This window comes from Liolophura sinensis, chromosome 3, assembly GCF_032854445.1.
Source record: "Liolophura sinensis isolate JHLJ2023 chromosome 3, CUHK_Ljap_v2, whole genome shotgun sequence".
NCBI classification, from domain to species: Eukaryota; Metazoa; Mollusca; class Polyplacophora; order Chitonida; family Chitonidae; genus Liolophura; species Liolophura sinensis.
The window spans coordinates 6,059,554-6,077,926 of NC_088297.1; the positions used below are offsets into that span (position 1 = coordinate 6,059,554).

Consider the following 18,373-nt stretch of genomic DNA (forward strand, 5'->3'; position numbering starts at 1 on the left):
CGTTCATGTAATAATTTGCACATTAATTAGCTTGTTCCATGAGCAGACCTCATGTTTATGTAGGTATAAAACACACAAGATTACAGCATATGGAGTGTAAAACCAGATGAGCGACGAGAGTGTGACAAACAGTCACATGTAACCAGTGAAATATGGCCTCTGTCTGAGATAATTTTACTTCAGACTACTTCGAATCCTTGAGTGAAGACAGTGTATGACCACAGCAACTAGTGTGTTTGTAAGCATCTTTAAATTTTCAATCATCAATAGCAAAACCACAATTCGCTCTTAAATAAAACATGTTATTATACACACTCATCGCACAAGGATTACCACTTCCACAAGGTTTTCACATCTCCAAATCTACGCCAGCCAAAAAAAAAAACAACATCGCCATTGTCTGTCAGCGTCTGTCAGCTCCGCCACTGTCCGCCATTGTCTGTCATGCACCGCTGCCATTGTCCACCATTGTCTGACAGCGCCGCCATTGGGCGCTATTGTCTGTCAGCGCCGCCATTGTCTGTCAGGCTCTGCCGTTGTCCCCCCATTGCCTCACACCGCCAACCAACCATGCGCGGTTGGCCGTGACCAGTCAGCATCAACTGTCCCCATCTAGCCCCTCTCCCTTCGGGGGAGGGGGGAGACACTAGCTGCTTCTTTACACCACTAATTGCAGGAATTTCAAAAAATTCTAAAAGATTAATTATTATAAAACGGGAAATCACGGTCACAAAAAAAATATCAAGCTCTTTAGAGGCCTAAAGTAAAAGAAAGCTAAAATGTGAAGTAAGGTTCATCATACAGGCAACTGAAAACTATGCGTGCTGGCTTCCTCTCCCGCCGTACGTGGGAAGGTCCTCCGGCAACCTGCGGATGGTCTTAGGTTTTCCCCGGTCTCTGCCCGGTTTCCTTCCACCATAATGCTAGCCGCCGTCGTATAAGTGAAATATTCAGAAAACGGCGTAGAATACCAATCAATCAAATCAAATCAATTAAATCTATCAAGCTTGTGCGCGTATTCTGAAAGCCAATCAAAACAGCTGAAACTAACATATCTTTAAATTCCTTTGAAGTCATGTGTTTTTTTGTTGGCGAAGGGACAATTTTCTGCGAGCTCCATTTATTTTATCTATTTTATTGTTGTTTAACTCCATTTTAAAGGTTTTTACGAAACCACTGGCCTTTGTTAAGATACTGACGAACTTTCTTACAATTAACCCGTGTAAAGGTGGATACTCGTGAAGGAGGCGTGGCCGTCACAATCAGTCTGGGAATTCCCTGCCCAAGGCCGGGTTTGAACCCGCTTCTCGTGTGTCGAGTTGTCATTGACAGGTCAGAGCCTGTAACCATCAAATCAGGTCTTAAACAGACATAGTGCAGATAACATAAATGACATGAATCTATGCGTCGGAACAGACATTCGTATTCCAGTGCTTAACCAAAAATTGACATTCCGGGTCAACAATTGCAAGACCAAATCCCAAAACGTTTAACACAAACAACCAAAGAACTAAGGAAGTATATAGTGGGTGGAGGAAACCGGAATGTCCGGAGTAAGGCAGCAACCTTTGGTAAGTTAGTGGTGGAAGACTGTACTAACTGCCCTATACCAGCTCCGTCAAGCGCTAATTGTCAGCATGGTCCGTACCAACTTGAGGGCGAGTGAATCTACAAATATACGTTGTCCAAAACCGGGATTGAACTCACACTACTTGTGTGTATCGTGGTTTATTTTTAGCAGTCGCACACCTTACCCACGTCGAACATTTTTACTGAGAACTTTGACTGTTTCTGTATTAACTGTAACTAGTGTTATTTTGTACTAGCTGCTCTAAACTTATTTTCGTATAAGGGAATTGGTTTTCATACTTGGAGTGATGTGAGTTCAAGTCCAGCTTATGCTGGCTTCCTCTGGCCGAAAGTGGGAAGGTCTTCCAGCAACCTCGCGGGTTTCCCCTGGGCTCAGCCCGGTTTCCTCCCGCCAAAATGCATGCCGCCGTTGTATAAGTGAAATATTCTTGAGTACTTTTAAAACACCAACCAAATAAATAAATAAATACTTGGAATGACATTCAGTTTGAGACTGAGTGCGGGACACCAGATTCTGGTCACCCTTAGCCTTACTGTACAACGCAAGACTAAGTTGTTATAACTTTTTATGTAGTTTGTTTGATTGGTGTCTTACGCCGTACTCAAGAATATTTCACTTATACGACGGCGGCCAGCATTATGGTGGGTGGAAACTGGGCAGAGCCCGTGGGGAAACCCACTTTTTATGTAGTCGTCCAATAAACACTATTTTATTGTTAGATGGAAAAAGCCCAGTTGATATTCCTATACAAACTAGTGAGCAAACCAATATGTCAGCGCGACAGTGAATGCCATCCACTGGTCTGAAACTGTCACTGGAATGCCGGCAGAAATGTTGAACATTGCTGGCGTAAAACAAGTCTGGTCAAACGGTGTACTCTTTGTTTCTTTTTTGCGATGTCACTGTTTCTGAATAGCTGTGCTCGTAAATCAATGGGTGGTTGAAGTGTACGGTAAATGCAGAGAATGATGTGTTTTTACACAGCTTGGAACGGCTTGTGTAGGCGGAAAATGTTAATCGATCATGCTCATTGAAACAGGATCTTTCTTAGTCGCAAAGACACAAGTACTCCTTTCGAAACATACCGGAAGTTGGCTATGTTCTTGATGACTACCATCTTTACGAAGTCATACAATCATCGTCGTCTTCTTGAACTTTAAGTAATTCTACAGCAGTGACGTCTAACAAATTGCAGTTAACATCACCATTTTTTTTACACTTATTCTGCTTCTCCGTTGGTGCTTGTGGGTGTATTACTTGCAACTAAGCATTTACGTGCACAGTTAGAATAAAACCCTAACTGATGTAAATTGAAAGGCGTCGTCGCTCCTCTGCCTTAAGCTTACTCTTTTTGCTCAAGTCTTCTACTATTTTGCCCCTTTCGATGACGGCACCTCTGACCTAACATTCTGACCAACTAAAATGCATTTTACTAAGCGAATGAAAAGTAATTAAAATGTCTAAATCTCCGATACTGGTTGCTTAAATTAAGTCATAGAAATACAATTAACAAGGACCATAAATGCGTGTACACTAAAGCCTACTAATTTAAACAGTTTTTCACCTCCAAAATATGCTGAAATGAATTTTGTCAGTTGTTTATCTTTGGTTGAATAAAGCCATACAATTGTTCTCTGAACTCTGGGCAGGTGTTTTAATTATTTACGGGTTGCCGTAAAACCTTTAGCATATATACATACACCGGATTGGTGGTTAATGCAGTACTTCAGAATTTTTCACTTGTGGCCACTTTTATGGGCGGCGGACCACCAGAGTTCTCGGAGTAAACCACCAACCTTTGGCAAGTTACTGACTGACTTTCCCCCAAGTGCGACATGCAAATGTCCACATCAAATTCGTGGAAGACAAGTGGTCTTCAACGCAAGTTAATACTACTCAGATGGCCACACAAAAGTTGTGGACCACCTACTGTTACAGTTAGACAAGGTAAATCATCAATATCCCTGCCCTAGCCCGGGATTGATCCCACACTCGGTGTTCTGCACACCGAAAGGCAAGCATCTTAGCAACAAACCCCCCCACCAGGGAATGATTGCCGATGTACATAAACTATGTTTTATTTAACAGAAGTATGTCTTGTTTTGAGATAGAAAATGGCTGGGTGTCTTTTATTCCTTGTTTACTGCCAACATGCTTTATTTTTCCATGTTTTTAGCCTAACTAGTATAGGCCTACTATCCATTTTTCTTATTCCTTGGGGCCTCCGTGGCTCAGTTGGTTAGCGCGATAGCGCAGCGTGATGACCCAGGAGCCTCTCACCAATGCGGTCGCTGTGAGTTCAAGTCCAGCTCATGCTGGCTTCCTCTCGGGCCGTACGTGGGAAGGTCTGGGAGCAACCTGCAGATGGTCGAGGGTTTCCCCCGGGCTCTGCCCTGTTTCCACCCACCATAGTTCTGGCCGCCGTCGTATAAGTGAAATATTAAAAAAAAAATAAAATCTTATCACGTTTTTTTAGGTCTATCTTCTTCCAAAATGTGAACCAAGAATTGCAACAACAACAACAAAAGCTCAGTGACTTTTCTTTCCACTAAATCACACAAAAATTTTCTCTATACATGTATGTCTTAACATTGTAGACTTTTCGACTGCTCACAGACTCACTCAAAGAATCAACTCAAGTGAAACTCAACACGGTTTTTCTGTTGTTTCAAATATTTAATTATACAGACATGTTTGAATACAGACAACAACATATCTAAAACAACATATTCAAAACAACAGCCTTTAAATATAAATAACATTACTTCAAATAAATAATGCAGATCAGTTAAAACACGTTTTGAAAAATTTGACTAGAAGCTTCAAGATTGATCATGTGGCTCTTCTACTTGTTGTTGTTGTAACTCCTCCTCTGTCAACTCTGACCTCAAAAGGTCATACAGTGAACTCTGGCTCTCCACAGGTGTGGGACTTTCCACAGAGTACATTCCTGGGACCTGGTTGTCGTCTGTGCTGTGCTCTTCCTGTGATGGCTGGGATTCTGATCCTCCACTATGGAGAGTGGTAACTGTTTCTGAACTTGAGACCAAGAGGCTGTTCATGAAATTTTCCGATGATAAATTTGTGGATGTTTCTGACAATGCTTTAACTTCCAAGTCAGGGTTTAAATGGTCAAACTGGTTTGGCATTCCACTAGAGTTTTCCTCTTGTTTCTTAAATTTCCGCCAGTCATGACCATCAGTTGGTTTTTGTTTAACCAAAATGTCTGCTAGTTTCGGTTGTCTTTCAGCCAGGCCTAAACCAATGGACGCTGGTTCGCTTGGAGTGACGTGTCCAGCACATCCTTTAGGGTCCTCACATCCCTGGGCACTTACCTAACACCAAGAGACATGTAAGAACAAATTACCAATGACTGAAAAAAAAATTCTGACATACAGAAATATTTTTTTATGCTAATATCAGCATGAATGAGAGAAAGAAACCTATTAGTTATTTATATTGGTACAGGTAGTTATTTATTTGATAGGTGCAGGAAACTGGAGTGCCAAGAGTAAACAACCATCTTTGTCTCAACCTCACTGGTCCACCAAGCTCAATGGTTAGCTATGGATTAGAATGTAGCAACCTCATTTGTTAACCACAGACTGGATGGAGCAACCTCATTGGTCTATCACAGGCTGAGCACTGCAACCCAAGTGTTTAGCCATAGATTGGATGCAGGCACCTCACTGGTTAGCCATATATATACAGGAAGATGATTGGTCAGCTGCAGATTGCATGTAGTATTTTCACTGGTCACCTGCAAACTGGGTACATCTATCTCATTGGTCTCTCACAGATTGGGTGCAGCTTCCTCATTGGTCATCTGCAGATTCAGTGCACTAACTTCACTGGTCACCTGCAGATTGTGCGCAGCGACTTCATTGGTCTACTACAGTTTGCATGCAGCAACCTCATTGGCTAGCTACAGATTGAATGACCCATCCACACTGATCAACCACAGATAGTGTACAGCAACTTCAGTGGCCATCCACGAAGCACAAAGTGGCGTATGACATTTTTTAATGTACATTTGTCATACAATATTTGTCTATGTCACTATTCAGATACCATAGTTCTGTATGTGCGATTATTGTACATGTAGGACATCTTTGTGAAACTGGGCCCAGATTCAGAGTGGCAACTTCAGGCCACAATCGAGGACAACATTATACAAGATCTAATGGCTGCAAAATTATCTATGACATAAGAGGGCTTTATTTTAGCAACCCTTTTTGCCGAGCTTGCCTACAGGTCTGAGGTCGTGTTCATGTTGAACAAGTTTCACGTCAAAGTTATGAACATGATTATTTAGTTATTTATTTATTTGATTGGCATTTTACGCCGTACTCAAGAATATTTCACCTATACGACGGCAGCCAGCATTATGGTGGGAGGAAACCGGGCTGAGCCCGGGGGGAAGCCACAACCATCTGCAGGTTGCTGGCAGACCTTCCCACATACGGCCACAGAGGAAGCCAGCACGAGCTGGAGTTGAACTCACAGTGACCGCATTGGTGAGAGGCTCCTGGGTCTTAACGCTGCGCTAGCGTGCTAACCAACTGAGCCACAGAAGACCCTGAACATGATTATGAAAAGCCCTCTATGGACTAATACCTTGGTGCAACGTTGGACTAGATTTGGACTAGATCCTGGAGTGTTCAGTCAAAGAAAATCTACAGGAAGCCAGTTAGATTATGGCAAAAGCACAGATCTGATCGAACTACAAATTTTTTGTAGAGCCAGTGGTTTGAAATGGGAGATAATCCAGCTTACATATAATACATTTATAACAGCATTACCTCCCTTGTGTACCAGTTGGCGATAACGAATGTTATTTTTGTTCTTATTTACCTTAAATGTGACTAAGTAGTTCATCACTCTGTCAGTTGGCAACATTTTTAACATCCAATCTTTCAGCATTGGTGTGCTAACTATTAATATGGACCATTCACTTTTATATAATGGTGGGTTTCATTGAAACACCACATACGTGTAGAAACATCCAGTTCTTAACACTTATTTACCATGTCAAATTGCTATGTGACACAAGACATGGGTTCAATACCACTCTTGCACAGTGGTACACGATTTTCCTTTGTGTGGCCTGGCATAAAGTTCACAAGAGACCACTTTTTCCCATCATACAATATCATAAAAATCACCTGTATAACTTGGCAAAGGTAATTTGACTTCCCCGAGCACTTAGGTTTCCTTCACCTCTGTCATTAGTTATCAATCCATCAAATAAACATTACCTCACCTGAAAATCATTTTTATGTTATAAACACGTACATCAACCCAACATGACTAGCATGATGTTACTGAAAGCACTGCCTATACAGACATCAAGATATCCTGATTCACTCACTGCACCCAGCACCCAACCCTGTCCTCATCAACTTACCATAGCGGAAAATGAAGTAGTACCGCTGACACCACTGAACAACGCTGCTGCCAAGTCCTCTTTTCTCCGTCTCTCCTCATCCATTTGATGCTGGGGAATTCAAAATGTTTTTCAGAATTAAAATATATCTCCGCAAGACTTCATTGCCAACCATTTGACAAGAAAATCAAGAAAGAGAGATGGAAGTTATCTTTGGGCCGCAAATCCTAAAAACTTAAACCCGTGGCTTTAAAGATGAATATGACTGCCAGCCAGTAAATATGTTTATAAGAATGGTCAAACCTAGTGCACCCTAGTACCTCAGGAAAACATGAAATCTGTTCATACTCTTCATACTGTCAACCATCATCAGCAGAGGATGGCACGTTCATGTATAACTATAGACGTACAGCATAGGGATAAAACCAGTGCAGTGACGACAGTGTGATAGACGTACAGCATAGAGAGTAAAACCAGTGCAGTGACGACAGTGTGATAGAGAAACAACATAGAGAGTAAAACCAGTGCAGTGACGACAGTGTGATAGACGTAGAGCATAGACACTAAAACCAGAGCAGCGACGACAGTGTGATAGAGAAACAACATAGAGAGTAAAACTAGAGCAGTGACGACAGTGTGATAGACGTACAGCATAGAGAGTAAAACCAGAGCAGTGACAACAGTGTGATAGACATACAGCACAGAGAGTAAAACCAGAGCAGTGACAACAGTGTCATAGACGTACAGCATAGTGAGTAAAACCAGAGCAGCGACGACAGTGTGATAGACGTACAGCACAGAGAGTAAAACCAGAGCAGCGACGACAGTGTGATAGACATACAGCATAGAGAGTAACACCAGAGCAGCGACGACAGTGTGATAGACATACAGCATAGTGAGTAAAACCAGAGCAGCGACGACAGTGTGATAGACATACAGCATAGAGAGTAAAACCGTAGCAGTGACGACAGTGTGATAGACGTACAGCATAGAGAGTAAAACCAGAGCAGCAACGACAGTGTGATAGACATACAGCATAGAGAGTAAAACCAGAGCAGCGACGACAGTGTGATAGACGTACAGCAAAGAGAGTAAAACCAGAGCAGTGACGCCAGTGTGATAGACGTACAGCATAGAGAGTAAAACCAGAGCAGCGACGACAGTGTGATAGACATACAGCATAAAGAGTAAAACCAGAGCAGCGACGACCGTGTGATAGCTGGTAAATGGTCACATGTAACCGATGAAATATGGTCCCTTGTTAGTTTACCTCAGTTAGGGTTTTGTTCCGACTGTTCATGTAAACGCATATATATTAGTAAATTACACGCCTCCGAGAGACTATTGTCCAGCTAGCCTCCTTGTGACCATTGTCCAGCTCGCCTCCTAGTGGCCATTGTCCAGCTAGCCTCCTAGTGACCACTGTCCAGCTAGCCTCCTAGTCACTACTGTCCAGCTAGCCTCCTAGTGACCATTGTCCAGCTAGACTCCTAATAACCATTGTCCAGCTAACCTCCTAGTGACCACTGTCCAGCTAGCGTCATAGTGACCATTGTCCAGTTAATCTCTTAGTGACCAATGTCCAGCTAGCCTCATTCTGACCATTGTCCAGCTAGCTTCCTAGTGACCATTGTTCAGCTAACCTCCTAGTGACCATTGTCAAGCTAGCCTCCTAGTGACCATTGTCCAGCCTCTGTTCATTCTATGCGTATGATGGTCAGCTAGTATAGCATGCGAAGTCTGGATCTAACTGCACTGTAGACATTAATACTTTTTACCAAATACAGGATTAGGATGGGAAAGTTTATGATTGTGTCCATATTTATTATTTAACCACTTAAAACTGTAAGGCTTTGGGAATGGACAGTTTTCCTATTTCACAATTTACATCCAGTCTAGGTGGACGAGCAGACAGATGGACAGACGGACAGACGGACAGATACGGTCGCAACGAGGTATACACACAGCAGAGTTGAATCGCAGAATTTCACACAATAGGGGTGCAACTGTCCACTCAAAGAGCTCTGAACAAACAACTGTGGAGGCCTTACCTTCCCAGGGGGTTGTTGGTATTGTTCTAGTGTGTCCCGATCTCCTGGCCTGACATCTGTGATTCTCCCCAACGGTGGGGTATCAGACTGGGTGACTCCTCCCCTCCCCCACACCTTCTTCACACCGCTTAGGTTGAGACCAGTGGTCCTGGATAACAACACTATATTCACTTTTATATCGGCTTTGCCTGTTTGTTTTTTTTTCTATTTCACCGTGGTTCACTTTTATATCGGCTTTGCCTGTTTGTTTTTTTTTCTATTTCACCGTGGTTCACTTTTATATCGGCTTTGCCTGTTTGTTTTTTCTCTATTTCACCGTGGTTCAATACTATATTCACGAATTTTTCACTTGCATGTATTCAGAGGTGGTGAATTTCAACTGGCCAGTTTTATGGGCGGAGGAATCTGGGTAAACCACTGACCTTTGGCAAGTTACTGATGAACTTTCCCACTTGCAACTGCTTTTTGTTTAGTATTTCATTGCTGTGTAATACCATAATGCACCAATGCCATAATGCACCAATGCCATAATGCACCAATATCATAACGCACCAATACCAGGAATTTTCCCCTCCATCAATACAATGGTTGTGAGGCTGGCCAGGTTTATGGGTGGAGGAAACCGAGCGATTACTAACTGATGAACTTTGCCACTTATCAGGCATAGATATGCCCAAAGGTACAGATATGCCCACAGGCACAGATATGCCCACAGGTCCGAATATGCCCACAGGTACAGATATGCCCACAGGTACAGATATGCCCAAAGATACAGATATGCCCACAGGTACAGATAAGCCCACAGGTACAGATATGCCCACAGGTACAGAAATGCCCACAGGTACAGATATGCCCACAGGTACAGAAATGCCCACAGGTCCAGATATGCCCACAGGTACAGATATGCCCACAGGTACAGATATGCCCACAGGTACAGATATGCCCACAGGTACAGATAAGCCCACAGGTACAGATATGCCCACAGGTACAGATAAGCCCACAGGTACAGATATGCCCACAGGTCCAGATATGCCCACAGGTACAGATATGCCCAAAGATACAGATATGCCCACAGGTACAGATAAGCCCACAGGTACAGATATGCCCACAGGTACAGATAAGCCCACAGGTACAGATATGCCCACAGGTACAGATATGCCCACAGGTACAGATATGCCAACAGGTACAGATATGCCCACAGGTCCAGATATGCCCACAGGTACAGATATGCCCACAGGTACAGATATGCCCACAGGTACAGAAATGCCCACAGGTACAGAAATGCCCACAGGTACAGATATGCCCACAGGTACAGATATGCCCACCATATTGGTGGGAACCTTTAACAAACGTTAGACTGCACATACGTACACACAGGCATCATCAACCGTTACCCCTTTACTGTCACAAAGGCTCCGCAAATAGTGAGAGCTGGGAAATGAACAAAATCTCTGTCCAAGGCCTGGATTGAACCAGGACCTGTAGTTCCCCAGATACGAAAAGGCAAGCACTTCACTAAATTTGTTTTGGAGTCTTACTCTATTAACAAGTGCTTTGGTCAGGTATATGTATCCTGGAAGACACATTAGCCATACCATGTGGTCACTGCGAGTTCAAATCCAGCTCATGTTGGCTTCCTCTCTGGCCGTATGTAGGAAGGTCTGCCACCAACCTGCAGATGGTCGTGGGTTTCCCTCAGGCTCTGCCCGTTTTCCTCCCACCATTGTATAAGTGAAATATTCTTGAGTACGGCATAAAACTCCAGTTAAATAAATAAATAACTTTAACCATGCTAATCATGATTTGAGGCTGAACAAATGTGCATCTAATTGCCATTATGCTGGAGTCTCCATTGTACATGCCTTACTCCCGTAAACATGGCTGTGAACATTTTGTCTTAACAACATAAACACTAAATAAAACACCTACTTCATGACCTCGTAAGTCCAAAACAGGATTTTGTTGACCTTTAACATTTACATATGCCATTCTGTAAGACAGACCTGAAGTTAGAGAGACCGCACGATCTCCTTAGTAACAGACAGAGTGGGCAACAAAAAAGTCCTCACAATGTTACAGCATAGGAAAAAGCCTATAATGGAATCACGGAATCAGTGTCAGTGATGGTGTATTCGTTGGATTTGTATAATTTTCCGCTCTACTGAGGGCCATTTTCTTTTATGCTTCGACATGTGATGGCCATTTTGTTTTCAGCCACGCTATGGCGATCACGTCATCTCCAACTTTCGGGTCATCTTACATAATGCACACTGTTTTGCTGTTGTATGTTTTCTGGTTATCATAAGCCTGTTATTGTTCCTACACAATCCAATGTTGCTCATCTCCTTATACATGTATTGTCCCTTTTCCCATATTTTCCATCTGCTTGTCACTGCCAAAAAAAACCCACTGCAGTTTAGCCACAAACGTTCATGGTATTTATTTTATTTATTTATTTGATTGGTGTTTTACGCCGTACTCAAGAATATTTCACTTATACGACGGCGGCCAGCATATGGTGGGTGGAAACCGGGCACAGCCCGGGGGAAACCCACGACCATCCGCAGGTTGCCGACAGACCTTCCCACGTACGGCCGGAGAGGAAGCCAGCATGAGCTGGTCTTGAACTCACAGCGACCTCATTGGTGAGAGGCTTCTGGGTCACTACGCTGCGCTAGCGCGCTAACCGACTGAGCCACGGAGGTCCCAACTTTCATGGTACATTGGTGTTCTAGCTCACACACAAACCTGTTTTCAATCTTCCCACTTCCCGAGTGCACAGAGTCAGTGCTGCCCTCTAGTGGCTGTCCATTTCCTGCCTCCCCGGAGTTACCTGTCCCTAGACTGCCCACAGAGCTGCTGTACCTGTCGTAATTGATCTCATCCAATATTGACTTCACATCTGTCAAACAAACATGCAGCTTATTTATTTACAGAAAGCATCACCTGGCCCCAATCAATAGCAAATAACCCCAAATTTCTCCCCCAAAAAGTGAGTGAGTGAGTGCTTGGGGTTTAATGTCGTACTCAACAATTTTTCAGTCATATGACGACGAAGGAATCCTTAGGGTGCATGTATGTGTAATGTGCCTCCTTGTTGCAGGATGGATTTCCACTGCTCTTTTATTTAGTGCTGCTTCAATGAGACGACTTACCGAAGGCAAGTAAGCTGCCCTGCCTGAGCCATTGACCCTGGATCTACTGTTCCCGAAGCAGACGCTCTACCAACTGTGCTATCCGGGCCGGACCCCCAAAAATTGCATCCTTTGAGGTCAATGAATGTCATAATTTAATATCACATTTCATGCCGAAACTTATGCCTTTCCAGTAAGATATCATCCTATATTCTCAATTTACACACCTCAATAGATCAAACGAATTCTCAGACACATTCAGCGGTTTTAAGAAGTCATGGGTGAGATTTTACATCTTTGACTGTAATTAGGCATGAGGGAACCACTGCTTCAGATTACAGGCATTTCAGCACAATTTACACCTCTCAAAATGCCCAATATCCATAAAAGCTAAAACAATAAAGATCTGCATTTTGTTTCTAAAAGTATGCGTACAAGTCATTCAGTGTTGTGAGATGAACGTGGAAGATAGCTCTGTAAGAGCAAAATTGTGCAAAGGAGAACTACTCTCACCATTGCTCTACAGATACATGAAAGCTGTCAGTGAGCAAATGCAATCGTTGTTGATGAACTAAAACCCATGTCAGCTCAAGAAGCACAGTTCTTTAACTAACACAGACGCTTCTTGACAATATTATTGCCCAATCTGAAGAACTGAAGTCAACGATAAATAAACGATAAATGCGACATGAGTGCAGCGGATGAAAAGTCATCCAAGGCTTCTTATTTGAGATGACATCAGTGATTCATCGTCGGATGAGAAAGTCCAGTGCATCTCTCATTTAACACACTTACATTAAAGTTGTACGGTAGAAGAAAAACCCAAAATATAATAGACTAACTGATGAAGTATGTCGAGGGAGATTTGCCCTAACCAAACTTGGTCCAGGACATACATGAAGTGCCAATGAATTCTGTTCAATAGTTTTGGACAAAGCTATATATACTGACGTCCAAAAGAAACTTAGCAAATGCGATTTGTTTCATTTCGTTTTCACACATGCATCTTTGTGTGCCTGTTCATGAAAATGTTTCTCCTATCATGGAGTCTCATCTAGTTCACACCATCCTAAAACATAACTCTCTTGAACACATATCTCTTGCATATGCAACATGTGGTTGTTTTTGTTCGGTCGTCTCTCAAAGCCTTGGTAAAGTTTCTTTTGGACGATAGTATATAAATACTGACTAGAGGAAGCAGGTCAGAGGTCGGTAAAATGCCATCTGAAAAAATGTTTTTCGACTCTCAAAATTTAGATAGATGAAGTGACAGACAAACACATATAGAGAACAACAAGAACATTAAGGGTAATAACCAATAAAGACAAATAAAGAAATAAATCCCCTTCCCCACTCTTCCCTCTCCTTCAGACATTAAACCAGTTCACCTATAACTTGATCTTTACAAACCTGATGTTTTTTTCATCTCAGAGAATCGAATCTGTCGAGGTTTGTACACCAGAGATCCCCTTTCTAGAGCCTCAGTGACATAATCGTCCAGGAAAGACAGCGTGAAGTCCATCTGTGTAACAAAGACAGTTGTTTTTATACATGTACTTTATGTAAGGAGACACCAATTTTGTGCTTTACAGGTGACACTAAAAATCCAAAAATGGAATAAGAACTTGATAGCAAGATACCACCCCAACATTTACTTTAACATTGCTTTTCATGTTACTGGAAAACAATGCCAGCAATGTTCCTCCCAGCCAAGCCAGGGCACTGTACTACAATATATGCATTACCAACAGATACGCACCATCTGCCCACTGGTTTCACTCCTCGTCCTCAGACGGTCTTTAAATTTAGTTTCAACATTTGCAAGCATCTTTAATTCTAGAATCCGCTGAAAATAAAAACACAACATTTAAACAGATATAAAAATAGAACTATTTGAACATCCATTGCCCAGGTTTTGTTTCTAACACATCAAGTGGCATACAATTTAAACTACCCTGAAGTTATGACCAAACAGTGCATTTTTACAGGCAAATAAATGTCATAAACATTATTTCTGGTGCTGAAACTTTCATTTTTTGAGATATCAAAAGATATCATCTTACCTTCCAAACAAACATCAAAACACCGTTGTACAATCAACAGAACTCTCAGAATCAGGAAAAACGAGAAAGCTATTCACAGATAAAATTTTTGGTCGTTTAGGGTATGTCACTACATTGACATATAACTCATTGTTGATTATGTTGCAAATGCCTACTTCAACATTTACATGATCTTAAAGCGAGACATTGCTTGACACTATTTCACATGCATCATCATCGCCAAGTTTTCTTTATTTGGTGGAGAAAAATGGTAAAGAGCCAGGAGGAATTAACCTCCATAGCCATACACAAACAGAAAAATGGAGAATACATCGATGTTGAGACTGGGCGCAACTAGGTTTTTGGCGACTGGAAGAAATGCCAGCGACTGGAATGACACTGTTCTGTGATCACTGCTGATTCAGCAGTTCCTCAGAGTTGCACACGTTGTACTTTTCCGCCACTTCAAGTAACCAGTTGTATCCAGTTCCACTGATATATGCATGCTAACGTTCAGTTGCTCACAGCTGCTGACGACCGCTAGGTTTTGTCTTTTGTTACCCATAGGTTGACTCTGTTGAGCAGGACAATCGACTTATGTCTTGTTTAACCCGATTGTTGGGAGCTTGTCTGAACTCATTAACTGTCACATCTCATGTGACAAATTATACCATTTAATTAGTGCTATTCCTTTACTTTCGAAATAGTAAAAAAAAAAGCCTGGTATGCAGTCACAAGGTGTGCAATCACAAGGTGTGCAGTCACAAGGTGTGCAATCACAATGTGTGGAATCACAAGGTGTGCAGTCACAAGGTGTGGAATCACAAGGTGTGCAATCACAAGGTGTGCAATCACAAGGTGTGCAGTCACAAGGTGTGCAGTCACAAGGTGTGCAATCACAATGTGTGGAGTCACAAGGTGTGCAGTCACAAGGTGTGCAATCACAAGGTGTGGAATCACAAGGTGTGGAATCACAAGGTATGCAGTCACAAGGTGTGCAGTCACAAGGTGTGGAATCACAAGGGGTGGAATCACAAGGTGTGCAGTCACAAGGTGTGCAGTCACAAGGTGTGCAATCACAAGGGGTGCAGTCACAAGGTGTGCAGTCACAAGGTGTGCAATCACAATGTGTGGAGTCACAAGGTGTGCAGTCACAAGGTGTGCAGTCACAAGGTGTGCAGTCACAAGGTGTGCAATCACAAGGTATGCAGTCACAAGGTGTGCAATCACAATGTGTGGAATCACAAGGTGTGCAATCACAATGTGTGGAATCACAAGGTGTGCAATCACAATGTGTGCAGTCACAAGGTGTGCAGTCACAAGGTGTGCAATCACAAGGTGTGCAGTCACAAGGTGTGCAGTCACAAGGTGTGACATATGTAGAGTGCACTTCAAAGCTGACTAAAATGCTTTGTAGAACGCGTCCCAAGATCCCAGCTGAGTTATAATGCGAAAATGGGGTGCATGTATGCTTGGGCTATAAGCAGTTTTTCAGTCATATGATGACAGGGAGTCAAACTGTGTCTTCTTGTGGCAGGGAGAGTCCTTGCCATTAAAATACTGTCGCCACTGAAGTATCTTGCCGAAAACACCAGACACCCCATCTGGTCACATTATACTGACACTGGGTTTGACCCTACCGGGATTTGATCCCGGGTCACCCATCTTTGAGGCAGACACTCTAAACATTAGGCCACCGAAGTGGTCATTATAGGCATTGTACTAAATGATTGATAACACTGTAATCAAACCTAAAGGTTACCAAGGCAACAGGCTTTTTCTGAGTTTGAACTCTTATTGCTCAAAAGTAAAAAGTTTTTCTGTACCAGGTGGCCTGCCAAAAATCTAAAGCAATTGTCTTTGATTACATTCACATGAGTTTCTGAAAGCAAATTTCAGAAACAATTTCACATTATGCTGACACTGAGCCAACCAGTGAATGTTTCCTTATTGGAACCTCTCAGAGCTGAGCGCCAAGCAAGGCAGCAACAAGTACTATTTTAACAGTCTTTGGTGTGACTCGACCCAAGTTTGATCCCAGGTCTCCCGACCACTGAGCCACCAATGCGATCCTAGTGAGAAAATGGTAGGCACGATATTTAATTATTGAATATTTATGCCGCGGTGGAAAATGGCGGCTTTCTGGCAGCTTATGTGATTTTGGTCAATGGAGATCAGGGAGTACTGTTTTGGCAAAATATTTATTAAGACATTCCTCCATATACACATATACATGCAGTCATGACAACTTTTTAGTGCTGTACAACCTCTTGGTCACACTCACCTGCTGGAGATTATGTCCCTTTGTGGAGCTCTCTAATATGTTAACAAAACTCTGAAGCTCTGATGTGGAGATCTGGTCATTCAGGAAGAGTTTGCGCAGACTGGAGATAATATAGTGCCTTGATCCCTCCTCTGTTGATGGCAACTGGTAGTGTTTTATAAAACCATCACACGCTGACGCGGCATCAAAGTCTGCTACACTGTGAGAATATTCACCAATCACCTGGGCAAAAAAGACCAAAGATGAAAAATTTCTAATTTACATCAAAACTGGACGAAAAAGAATACCTACCTAGAGTAAATCACTGCCATTCTCTTAAAAAAAAACACACACACACACACACACACACAACATTATTTGTCATGGGCCTGAGAGTAGCAGTGAGCTCTTCAAAGGAATACAGGATCGACACTGATTGGCTGACAGTGGAGATACAGTTTCCTGGGTTAAACCATGTAGCCTTGGTCATGCTTGAATAAATACACCATGCCTAAAATTCAATTTCGGGAAGACATAGCCTGGACTTGCCCATATTTCACACCAACCAATCAGAATCAATTCTGTATCTATTTAACTGAGACAGCGAGTACCCTACATACTGTCACGATATCCATCTATAGATGTGAACCAGAAACTTCAGTCATTCTTTGTAACTGATTACAACTGCAGGCAAACCGCTAACACACTACTGGCTGGCTAATGGCTGGCTAATGGCTAGCTACTGGATGGATTATTGCAACTTTTAGCAGTAGCTGTAAACCTGGTAGTAACTTTAACTGACACAGTTCCCTGCCATCAATACAATGATATTCCTTCATCTCCCCAAACACAATGCTGTAAGCTTATAAACATTGGACATTAAAACACATGTCCTACCAAGAGTAAAGCCCCTCGATGTATAGGTGGACAACAATTTCTTCATGTAACATGACATGAACTTAAAGGCATATCACAATGCCTTGTTATATGCAAGATGCACAATAATCCTGTGGCTTTTTTCTTTAAAAATGGTCTTGTTCAGATTCACTACAAACGAGACTGACATTTAAACAGAACAAACGCCTCACAAATGCTGATTCTTGATTTTGTTCAGAGAATCATTATTACCGAGGTGTTTTTCCACTACACAAACCAACATTTCCGGCAGCAGATTAAATACGTACCCAGACAGCAACAGAGAGCAAGAGCCGTGGCAATGTTGGTCTGTGTATAAAGGTTAGGTAGGTCTGTACTACCCATTCCCTCAGCATCTCACTGGAGGGGTCAGGATCACTACATCCTGGTAAATAGACACATACAGTAAGTGGTCAGTTAACGAAGCACCATATTTCACCTAATGTAAGTCATTTTTCAAGTGACATATTTTAGAAAATTCTGTGTCTACATAAATCATTTTTTTTAAAAGTGACTTCAACATTTTCAATGTTTTTATTTTTTTTTTTAATTCCAAGATATAAATCATTTAAATACCTGGATAGTTTTGTTTAAGGCACAATTTGAGTTAACAGCTAAAAAAAAGCGCTGCATTTAATATTGGTGGGGCTATCAATGATAGTGATCAGAGTGTCATATTGGACTTACCTGTCTGTATGATGTTGAATAGAGACTTGGAGACCTGTGTGGGAGTCTGGTCACCTCTGACCTCTATCAGTCTGTTCATGCTGCTGATGAACCACTGATGGCTGGGGGCAAAGGTCGGCAAGGTCAAGAAAAAATCATACCAATGTCAAAATGTATGAAAACTTAACCCAGCCATTTCTTTTAAAAATTATATGTACATATTCAATTTTTATTAATAATTAGGTACATGCGTAAATTTCGTCACGATATGTCTGCAACATGGTTGACGTGTGATTACACCACAATCACTCATTCAATCACTCAT

General features: G+C 42.2%; 1 protein-coding gene across 1 annotated transcript; it reads right to left on the reverse strand.

The window, feature by feature from the left end:
- Positions 1-4,399: 4,399 nt before the first annotated feature.
- LOC135464163 (uncharacterized) lies at positions 4,400-18,176 on the reverse strand. The gene is made up of 9 exons (XM_064741663.1): positions 18,070-18,176; positions 17,652-17,767; positions 16,489-16,710; positions 13,922-14,008; positions 13,573-13,684; positions 11,777-11,930; positions 9,029-9,176; positions 6,993-7,088; positions 4,400-4,914 (listed from the first exon to the last, which is right to left on the reverse strand). The coding sequence occupies exons 1-9, from the start codon at positions 18,146-18,148 to the stop codon at positions 4,414-4,416; spliced, it is 1,515 nt and encodes a 504-aa protein (XP_064597733.1). The 5' UTR covers positions 18,149-18,176; the 3' UTR covers positions 4,400-4,413.
- Between the last annotated feature and the right edge of the window lie 197 nt (positions 18,177-18,373).